Below are 11,721 nucleotides of genomic sequence, written 5' to 3'. Positions count from 1 at the left end.
CCCCAGACCCCACCACGACCACAGCCCAGGGGCGGCACGCCCCCAGAGCCCCGAGCCCCCCGTGCCAACCCCGAACCCACCCCAGCACAGTCAGGCCACCGGGTCAGCAACCCATGACCGCCACCACATACCACCTAAGAGCCTGCACGCGGCCACCAGAAGAAACCCCCCAGGCCCCCCTTCTTAAAGCAATACATTGAACCGGCATTTTATAATCACTTTCCAGATTATTCCACAATCTTATTCCCATCGGTCCTTCAAGTTTGTTTGAATTTTAGGTTTAATAAACATCTCAAGTCCTTTAAGATTATAAGAACTTTCTCTACTAACAAAATATAACTGGATGTTTAAAGGTAACATTTTTTAATGAGCCTTATACATAATCTGCAAAATATTATAATCAACCAACTCATAAAATTTTAATACTTTTAATTTACAAAATAATATATTCGAAGGGTGGCTGTAATGTTTTCTAGTGATAATTCTTACGGCTCTTTTCTGTAAAATGAAAATAGGATTTGTGATTGCTTTACTTGCTTTACCCCAGACTTCAACACATAAACCAAGTGTGGAACAATTATTGTATTATACAATATAAACAGAGCTTTATCATTGAATAACTTCCCTTTAATCATTGCAAAAATTAGCCATCTAAAAATAAGTTAAAATAGTAGATTATACTATGTGAGGTGATACAATAACTTGCAGAGCTTGTTAAATGTGATGACTACAAATGTTCCCACTTTGTACACAGGAGTAACAGGCTGTCAGCTGGCTCACAAGGCAGGTTTGACAGCACATGCTTGTGAAGAAAGCAGAGAAGCTTTTACAGTAAATCCCCTCACTGCGAAGGGTTTTGATGCTGTCGAACACCTTGAGGCTCTAAGCTGTACTCTTACACCACGTTGCAACCCAAACAGCTCTGCGAAGATCTAATACAGGACCTCTCAGCATGAGCCCTGACACACCTGACAAAATCTTAGCAGATGTAAAAGTACGTTACATTTATGGTTTCTGTTTAACTCCACTTCCCATGAGCACAGACACAAACTTTAGCAGTAATATTTGTTGATCTGAAGGGCTCAGGCTGGTAACAGAAGCACATGTAAACAACAGGATGAAAGCAGGTTTAGATGATATTATCACCTGCTGACAAAATGGGAGGGCAGACAATAATGTTTTTGCTTGTGTTTGTGTGTTCATGTGTCTGTTTGTTATCAAAATATCTCACAAACTACTGAATGAATTGAAGGAAGCACTCATAAATTACTTAATAGGTGTAAATCTACAGCTCATTATTTATTGAGTCAACCCAATATAACAAGACCACCACAGCTAACCAACTTTAGCAAACACATAAATGACTAAAACTTAGTCAGTTGACCTACAATTTGTTGAGGGAGTAGCTGAGTTTCAGAATCAGAATCAGTCTTATTGCCATTTTCAATTAACATGATTCACAGACTAGGAAATTGCTTAGGTGTAAAGGTGCAATAAGTACAAAATATAACAAATAAAGAAAATACAAAGGATAAAGAAAATGATACTAAATATATGTACACCAGTTCAGTACAGTAATCAGAGACATATAGTTGGAGTAGTGCAACTGGATCCAGTGATAAAAATGACCAGAAAAATAATAGTCAAAGTTGCGCAGTTTAAAAACCAGTCATTAAGTGGCCAAGGCAGAGTTATAGAGTCACGTGATTCTAAATGTTCAAGAGTCTGACGGTAGAGGGGAAGAAACTTTTATGGCAAGACGTTCTGGTCCGAACTGACCGAAACCTTCTGCCTGAGGGGAGTGTATGAACAGGCTGCAGGGTGAGAAGGGTCAGCTGTGATCCGACCTGCTCGCCTCACAGTCCTGGAGACGTACACGTCATGGAGAGATGGGAGGCTATAGCCGATCATCTTCTCAGCACAATGCGCTGCAGCCTGTGTCTGTCCCTGGCAGTGGCCCCGGCATACCACACTGTGGTAGAGGAGCTGAGGTTGGACTCCATGATGGCCGTGTAGAATTGCACCATCAGCCTTGCCGGCAGCTTAGCTTTAGCTTGTTTATCCCTGACACTATTGAATGCCCACATGGCAGAAAGGTGTGAGCTCTGGTGTCAAGCTGGAACTGCTGGCATGACCTGTGATTTGTCAACCGGATGTGGGCCAGGTCTGGTAGTGATGGCACTTTTTTAATGTGACCTGCTACAATTGGCCCAGTTGTTGTCTGGGTCATGTGGTGCTGGTCCACGCATGGACGACCCCTGGCAAACTACATCTGGCCCACCAAAGGGCCACCATTTTTTGCCGTACCTGGGCCAAGTGTTAGTGCGTTGTAATGGACCAGAACTGGGAGAGATTGGGGGAGGGAGACTCAGCTTGGCTTGGAAGTAAGAAATGGGGGTATTAAGGAAAATGTGTTGGGAACCACTGGCATAGTGCGTCCTAAACTTTTCAACATTAATTTATAATTTATTTACTATGTTTTTTGGTGGTGGGGTTGTGCACTATAGGCCCCTGAGGTGCGGGCTAAGTTTTGTCCTGGCATTTTTATTTTCTTTATATTATTTTTACTTTTATACTTTAAAGGGATCCCCGATTAGTTGTAACATTAGACTTTATTTAACATATATTTTGACTGTAAAATAAAGACGGTAAAAATACTGTATGTCATTTAGTTTTTTATCATTTTTAAACTAAAAGTTTAAAAATATATTACACGGACGGGGTCATTTTATTTACACATAAAGAATTCTGGGTAAATGATGACGTGGATAGGTCCTCAGTGCGAGGCTGCTAGCGAGCTATATCCACCCTGAAGGTTAATCTTGGACAATTTCTGATGATCGACTCTTTTAAATGAAACCAGAGAGAGTTGACAGAGAGGAGAAGGTAGAAATGACTCAGCCTGGAACTGAAAATATGGATGGTGGACAACAGTTTAGCTTGTTTGTCGCGCTAGCACCGAGCTAATACATATAAGGCAATATAGCATCAGTGCTAGTGCGAAGTCTATCAGGCTAAGCTGAGGTTCTTCTTCCATGAAGCAGCTCTGTTGTCCTCCATCCATATTTTTAGACAGGCTGAGTCATTTCTACCTTCTCCTCTCTGACAACTCTCTCTGGTTTCATTTAAAAGAGTCGATCATCAGATATTGTCCAAGATTAACCTTCAGGGTGGATATAGCTCGCTAGCAGCCTCGCACCGAGGACCTATCCACGTCATCACATACCCAGAATGCTTTGCGTGTAAATAAAATGGCTCCGTCCGTGTTAAAATATATTTTTAAAAATTTACAAAACAAAACAGCCTACAGTATTTTACAGTCTTTATTTTACAGTTAAAATATGTGTTTATCAAATAAAGTTTAATGTTACAACTAATCGAGGATCCCTTTAAGTAGTTTTAAAACCAGTACTTTTACACCTTTACATGAGTAAAAAACTTGCACTGATATTTCAGCATCTACGTCTTTTTAAACCCTAATATCTATACTTCCACTTGCGTAATTAATATGAATACTACCTCCTGTCATTTTTCAACTCAAGATGATCTAAAGTTCTAGCATAAAATGTAGCAGCTGATATGCATTTTTTTCAGGAAATGCAAGAGCTTTAACATCTGAATACATTCAAAACTTAGAACAGCTACTTCACAGTGGACAGCTGTGCAGGTTTCTCAGCCAGACCCACACAAACAATCCGAACAAAGACTGAACAGCAGAAAAGTGTCAGAGGAATCCTGCAGCACGTTTGATGATAACACTTTGCAAACACCTTCCTCAGCATCATAATCTAGTCCTTATGTCTCCGTTGCACACAGAAACACCCACTGACAGATTCATACAGGTCAATTCACCAACATGCATCAAGCTTTTCATTCCTTTCAACCAAATCATCTGCATGTTAACGATTCTGTCTTCATCGGGTCACACAGCAGGCTTTATGCAGCCTATAGAAAGGAGAAAGCCATAATCAGTAACAGCCTGCTCTGATTTATAGCTGTACGCCAGTTACACAGGCTTTTTCGGTGTGCCTGAATGCAGACACAATGCATTAGCTGGAACGTGATGAGTGTGATTGCAAAGCACGTGTTAATGTTTTCCTGCATCCGACGGTCTTCCAGAGGGTAATAAACGAGCACACAAGGCTGATGGACATGACTCTTTTCCCCCTGAGGACCGGAAGCGAAGTTGGAAACAAATCGGCTCCCTCATTTCTTTTTCTCTTCTTTTTGTGTTTGTATTTGTTTTCCAAAGGGCTGAAGCTGAATGGATTCAAATATTATCAGCCCAAACCTTAAGGCACAAAGCATCAAATCCACCCTATTTGGGATAATAGCATCTCTTTTACAGAGAGATTGACGACAAAGTGCTGCTTTTCTGAAAGGATTGCTACGTGTGTAAACATGAAAAAACCCACATTGTGTTCCCCGTGCTTTTCAGACTCATTTCATTTTTATACTAAAACATGCCCTCTTTGTCTCTGTTTAACTCACACAAAAGCAAAGATGATTTAAGTGACCCACATAGAGCAGAAATGCTTGGTTGCAGTCTCTCTATTCACCCGCAGACAGTACTGCACACACAGAATATCAGCGGTAAAATAAGTTGTAGATGAATACTGAATAGTGCTTTCTTCAGCATATTCTACACCTGACACCTTGCTGGTCCCTGCAGCAGAGGGTGACCCTTTTGGATCTGGTAGGTTTTTATGCCTCACTTTTAAAGGCCTCATCAGGTAAATTGGCTGAAAAGGCAGTTTTAATCAGGAAAAGCTCAAATACCTCATTCTCTGACTGTTTTATTACATCTCAACAAAGTAATATGTAGGGTAATGCATTCATTTCCTGTATGGGGATTTGTGGATAATTATGCACAAAGAGAACCTTTTTTAAACTGAGACATGAAGACAAGTTAAAAAAAAAAATAATAATCTGGGAATTCAACCAAGACACAGAAAAGATCTGTAATGTTTCTGAAACAGACATCAGCTGGTAAAACATGTGGCTACAGCTCCTATGTGAGTGAGTCATGTGCAGGCACTTTATTATTTACCTGCTGCTGAATGACTAAAGCATGTATCAAAATATGATAAATTGCAGGACAAAATCAAATAAAACTTGTCAGATATTTACAGATCATTAGCTGTTGTTTGATGTAGTAATAGCTGAGAATCATGAACTATACAGTATATACTCTGAGTGTAGGGGTGTCCTGATTCTAGGTTTTCTCAAACTGAGGAAGAGTACATCAGTTTGGGTACTTGCTGATAACGAGAACTTACTGAGTTAGAACTGAAACATTACACAATGATTTGAAAAACCCATTTATTTTATTTAGAACAAGGTGGCAGTCCTTCCTTATAGGCCTACAACCCCTCTGACTGAATCTAATCAAATATACAGCATGAAATATACTGTTGTAACTATTTAAAATTAATAAAAAGTAATAAATAAAATTTTATTTTGAATTGTATAACTTTCTTGTCATTTGAAATGTAAACTGTCACACATTCAGTGGAGTACTAATACACATAACCCAATGTTGATACTTGTATTGGTATCAGTTCCAAATATCGGAGTATTTTGAACGAGTATGAGTAGTTGTAAAATGCTGATATCAAACTGAAAAAGTGATGTTTTGATACCAATACTGGTTTCGTAGTTCATCAGTCTGCATATGTTTTATATATTTTATTATATTTTTCCTTTATCCTTTGTTTTTTTCTTCATTTGCTATATTTTATACCTATTGCACCTTTACACCGAAGCAAGTCTGTGAATCCTGTTCATTGACAATGGCAACAAAACTGTTTCTGATGTCATTTTTCAAGGTTTGATTAAAACAGCTAAAACTCAAATACTTTTTTAACCAAGAAAATTTTTTTGTCTAAAATGTGTCAAAATATTTCCACTTTATCCAGTAATAATAGACTTCTATTTTTTTAAATGTCATTCCCTCATCAAAAACATACCCAGAGTGTTACTTTGACTCATTCATGCATGTTTGAGAAATCCTTGAAAATTTTACGATTGCCATGTGGAGCTGCCTAAACACTTGCTGGTACAAAGCACCGCCTATTTACACAAAGCTCCTCCCTGGAGCTCAGTCTGCAGCCGAGTCCCCACCTCACAGATCACCCCTCCCAAAAGCATTGTTGAGAAGACACGCTGAAGTGGAAGTGTCAAAAATGGTAGGAGGACAATTTCAAGGTTATGGTGCAAAGTGAAATTTATTTTTGATATATACAATTATATGGAGCTTTTATTACAACTGAAGGTTACATAGTTACTTGAATGTGGTGTTGAACTATTTGCCTGAGAAATACATAGAACCCCCTTTAATTTGTTAGCAGTATAGTATCACCCTCCAGTTTTGGAACCAAAAAGTGTGCAAATCTATCTCTCCAAGTATGTGATGGGCTGTTTACTGAGCGTCAGAACACGTGTCAGCCTAAATATGTCAAGAAGCAAGGATCATCCATCAGAGTTAGCAGTGATTAACTGCAGTACATCAGAAAGCTTCTGCTACCATGAGAACAAAATGAAGCTCCTTCGTCTCTGTCTGCCTCCCTGATGCAGCTTTAATTTGCCAAGCTCCTCTACATCCAGGAAATACAATGACCAGCTTTCTCTTCTGTAGCCTAACAGGGATTCTGACTGTGCACAGACAAGGCTCAGGAGCAACCAGCTCAGACGTGCCTCTGCAGCACTCGTTTTCTCCTCTTTGTTCTCGATTTGTTCTCTATAATCCCTTCTTTCCTTCTCTTTTTTCCCCCCTCCCCGTGCCGTCCTCTCTCCTCTGTCCTTGCGCTGTCAAAACCACGGCTTTCTTTTTTATTTACCTTCTATTTTTTTCCCTAACCTTTTATCAGTCTCCTCTCTTCTATCTGTCTACTCTTAAGCCTTAGGCTGTCATTTCAAGTGCCCCGCCAAATAATTAGATGGGACATTTGTTTGAAAACACATTTACAGATGGGTATTATCCTCTCTTACAGACATCATTTTAATCAGACATGACAACAGAATGTGTTCAGGACTTGTCAGCTTGACACAAAGCAGGAAACAAACAGGAAGAAAGAAAAACAAGATTTCTCAGCATGTCTGTCATAAAACTTGGCCTTTGAATGACTTCCTCTGTCATTATTGAGTGTTTTTTGTTAAATTATACATCTGATAATTAAAAACAACAAACAACTGCATAATATTTGTCCTGACTGTTTCTTTTTCTACTAAAACTAAATGTAGAACATTATTTTGTTGTTCTGTAAAGTTTAATTAAAAAACAATAGCAATAGCACTTAAAACTCTTAAAATAACCTTGTGCTTTTGGTTAAAAAAGTATTTTTATAAGCTGTTTTAGCAATAGTTTTATTTTTCAGTGTCATTTTTCTATTTTGCTACACTCAGAAGAGCTTACCAGTTACTGGTATGAAATGAAAACTTGAAACATTGAGGTCAAGCAGATAATCTGAAAGTTTCCAAGTCCACAAATTTCTTTCCCATTCTTAGGCTGCATCATAAGGATCAGTTCATGCATGGAGCAGACACTATCAGAAATACTGGCAAATCTTTGTTTATCATTCAGTAAAACTGTGGTGTTCCTACTTCCAAACAACACATGAAATTCATCCTCAGAAAAAAAATACCATCACACAAGTGACAAATTTCATATTTTCTCCCCAACTCTCCTAGTAATCCTTGTAGCTAATCTAAAATCACAAAGATATTGTTGTTTGTCCATGCTTTCTTAAAAAAAAATCAAAAATTTTAAACTTCAGTTATTTCTTAAATTAAACATAAAGGCCTAAAGTCATGTAGTTGACTGTGAAAACATTATAAATGGTTAATATCTTACCTGGTGTAGATATTGTTCTCGACAAGCTAATGACTAGTCTGAGCTTAGACCAAAGTGAACAGCTGCCATTCTGAAACAAGTCAGAATCTCCTAAAGTTTATAGTGATTGCTATTTTGAGCAAGAAGCAAAACATGCTAATAATCGTGGTGTCCCTATGTCGATACTGGCCCTATCCCAGCATTTTAAAAAGTTCTTTTACCAAATCATCTGAAATCATCAAAATTCCTCAATACCTGGAATTGGTACCTTTTCTTTCTTTCTTTCTTTTGTTAGCAAGGATGTTCACATTATAAATGCGACCTCCAATAGACTCCAGTGGGAACGCTATGTGCCATCAATGTGACCCATATGCACAGAAGATGTCGTGACCTCACATTCAGCTCGCTGTTTACAGAAGTAAACATGTCTCTATCTGTGGATCCATGTTAGCTTGTCCATTCTGAAGTTGTTGTCCAATCAGAGCTGGTTAAGTAATAATCTGACATGCTTGTTTAGTTCCCTGTTTACATTTTAACCATTGTTTAGTCTGATGCTCCAGTGCAGCGTGTATTTATGGAAAAAAGTGGCGTGGAAGTAAAACTAATTAAAGGATCAATCCAGTAACTTTATTATTGAAGCAGTCAAATTCAGACATTAATATCATGTTTTAATGGATTTTCAGTCATCCGGGACATGGAAAACTTAAAAAACAAAGACAAATTAACTATTTGATTTAATACCAATTTACATATAAAAGAAATGCGTTTTTGTAATCGTCACGGAATATTTAAGTTCCAACTCAGTAAGTACTCGGTATCAGTATGCAATATTGGTGAGTACTCAAACTGAAGTACTCATACTTGTACTTAGTTTGAGAAAAAAACACTATTGGGACACCCCTAAATAAAATTATGCTGGTTCACCTTACCAGTTCAAAAGAGGCAAACCACTTTCTCTCCAACCTGAAGGGATCTACAGCAGGTAAAACACTATTTCACGACCCCACTTTAAAAGATTTAATCTTTCCCCTAGGAGTTTAGATCAACAAGCAGAGGTCATCTGTGTACATTTACCCGATAAAACCACTTTTAGAGCAGCCGTTTTTTATCAGAGATCTGAGTTTGGGCAAAAAGTGATTTCAATAAGAGGAACACACTTATGGAATGAACTACTAGAACACATCAGAGACTGTGATAGCTACGCCATTAAAAAAATGACTTAAAGCTTGGCTTAAAGAAAATCATGTATTCATTCGAAAAATACTGTATTTATTCATGTATAATACAATCATCATTTTTTGAGCTTAAATAGAAAAACAAATCTAACATCATGTATGAAGACACCACTCATTTCAGACAGACTTCAGGATATTTCAGCTCTTGCAGTGCGCCCTCTGCTGGAAAAAATATTATTTAGGGAGACATGCGTGTGTGGAGTGTTTTGCTGCAGAGCTGCAGGACAAGTTTCTGGTTCCGTGTGTCTCTGAAAAAAACAATCCGCTCCCAAACCAGGGCAGAAGCCAGTTGTTAATTAGCAAGACGAATTTATTAGAACATGCAACTAAAGTCCATGTCTTTTTTTTTACATTGTTGTGGTTAAAAAGAAAAAGAAGACAAGTTTTTCCTTTTCTGACTCTAGTGAGTAAACAACTGTTTATATTATATTTTATTATATAAATCATATTTTATCGCTATGCGTGACTTACAACTGGAGGGAGGGGCAATATTTAAGCTATATATGTTATTTAACTTAATGTGGTCGTACATCCAAACTTACCCCCGTGTATAGTACTGCCCCACCTCCCCCCACTTTATGGAAGATTTTTGTGTTTAAATTTCTTGTATTATACGCAAATAAATATGGTAGGTCTACTTGTGCAATGTTTGTAGGTTTTCTTGGATTGTTTTAAATGATTGCAGTATTTGTTTTGTGTAATTGTTTTATAAACCTTTTAATTTTTTTTTATCTGCTCAGGACAACAGAAGAAATTTAGATGTTGTGCTAATTCTGGCATTCTATTCATAAAATATCGATTATTGTGCGTTGTCCTTTTAAATAAATAAACAAATCATCGAGAGAATTGGAGGTTTGATTTCACCGGTATGAGGTTACATGTCGAAACATCCCTGGGCAAGACACTAAACCCCTCATTGCCTTGATGTGCACCATCGGTGTATGAATGTGATCTAAACAATAATTAGTCTCCATAGAAGGATTTATTGAGTTTAGCTTTGTAGAATGCAGTAAAGTGCTGTATGAACGTGTGTGGATGGGTAAATGAGGACACAGATTGTGTTGTAAAGCACTTTGAGTAGCCTGCTTGGCTAGTAAAGTGTTATATATGGTACCATCCATTAACCATGAAAACATACCCCTGCAGTAAGTTATCCCTGTCATTTGATGTTTTTCTTCCAGTTTATGAATCAGTTGTTTATCTGAACCTGTTTGCTCACATTCTTATGCACATTCTATCTTTCCCTGTTTTTTTATTACTCCTTTGTGTTCTTTTTTATCAGACTTATTCCCCCTCTTTACTTTCATCCCTGCTTACAACAGCTTGTGCTCTTGCCCTGCATCACCTGGGATTCACTCCACCTTCATGCAACCATCAACACACAAAAGCTGAAGGCATAACTGAAAACTTGAATTTCTTAGGTAAGACTTTAAATATTCCTGGATCCGTGCCCTCACCCAGCATCCAGGTTTTTTTTTTTTTTTTTGCTTGTTCTCAGGATTTTTGGATCACCTTTCCTTTGCTCCTCCAGTGACCCGGGCTTTGGTCTCATTTCTGCTCTTTTAGCAATTGAAGTTTATTCTGACTCAAAGCTTTCAAGGTTACTGTAACACGAATCTATCCTGCCAACGATTTTCTAACCCCCGGTCCTGCTGCGGCGTTGAAGAATAAAACAAAGCTGTGAGGTGAGTCCAGACGGGACGACACTGTGCCTCTTTCCACTGGACTGTGACCTGTGACTGAGGGTGCAAACATTTCATAAAATATGCTGAGGTAGGAGCTCCGGGCACACTTTAGTTCAGATTTTCTTTAGAGAGGAGGGGGTGTAGTTGAGCTGTGTACAGTCCTTTCAAAAATGATGCATTATGTTTCACCTTCTTCACCTAAGTCCTTATTCATACTTTATTTTTTACTCTAAATTGCTGCTGCTAATGCACCTGAATTGCACTGAGGGATAATACAGGCTATTCTATTCTATTCTATTCTATTCTATTCTATTCTATTCTATTCTATTCTCTCCTGTACATGCAGTTTCATTTAATTCCAGAAGGGGGCGGTGTTTCACTGATAAATTTAGATTTGGCTTTAAAACAGATTTTCACAAACTGATTCAGCAATATTAATATGAGATGTGAAGATACATTTTTTTCTTTCCTATGTTTAGATGTCAAATGTTGCACTTCCTGAAAAGACCCCCCACTCGCCAGATTCTTCAGTGATCTGGTTTCATTTGTATCCTTTTCCGTTCTGATCGAGACAAAACAGCAGTCTTTACAAACACCAACTACAGTTTCATATTTTTTCTTGTTGCATCGATCCTGCTGCTGACATTCACATTGATGACTGGGATGTTTATTAAACTAACAAGTACTGAGAAACCAACAAAGAGACATACTCAGTCCCATAAATGACAGGAACTAAAAGGAATCAGTGCAACAGACTGAGGAAAGCAAGGAGTGACTCCGCAGGGACTTAAAATCACACGACACAAACATGTAAGGAAGAGCTGCTTCAAAGACTTACTGTAGGTTGCATAACATACTGTTGATGTGGCATCCAAGACGTACTCTGGACCTACAGAGAAATGAGTGCAAAATGGAGAGAGAGAGAGAGAGAGAGAGAGAGAGAGAGAGAGAGAGAGAGAGAGAGAGAGAG

At 38.2% G+C, this 11,721-nt stretch overlaps 1 protein-coding gene across 4 annotated transcripts in view; it reads right to left on the bottom strand.

Moving 5' to 3' along the window:
- Positions 1 to 11,721, bottom strand: part of LOC106514237 (RNA-binding motif, single-stranded-interacting protein 3) — a 199,289-nt gene that overhangs the window by 9,983 nt on the left and 177,585 nt on the right. For all 4 annotated transcript variants that reach the window (XM_014003398.1, XM_014003400.1, XM_014003399.1 and 1 more), the window contains exon 10: positions 11,590 to 11,640. In XM_014003398.1, the coding sequence (XP_013858852.1) occupies positions 11,590 to 11,640 (51 nt within the window). The remainder of the gene's footprint in view (positions 1 to 11,589; positions 11,641 to 11,721) is intronic.

This window comes from Austrofundulus limnaeus, unplaced genomic scaffold (genome assembly GCF_001266775.1).
Source record: "Austrofundulus limnaeus strain Quisiro unplaced genomic scaffold, Austrofundulus_limnaeus-1.0 Scaffold18, whole genome shotgun sequence".
NCBI classification, from domain to species: domain Eukaryota; kingdom Metazoa; phylum Chordata; class Actinopteri; order Cyprinodontiformes; family Rivulidae; genus Austrofundulus; species Austrofundulus limnaeus.
The sequence above is the reverse complement of the archived record's forward strand: the minus strand, read 5'-3'. Positions and strand labels throughout refer to the sequence as shown.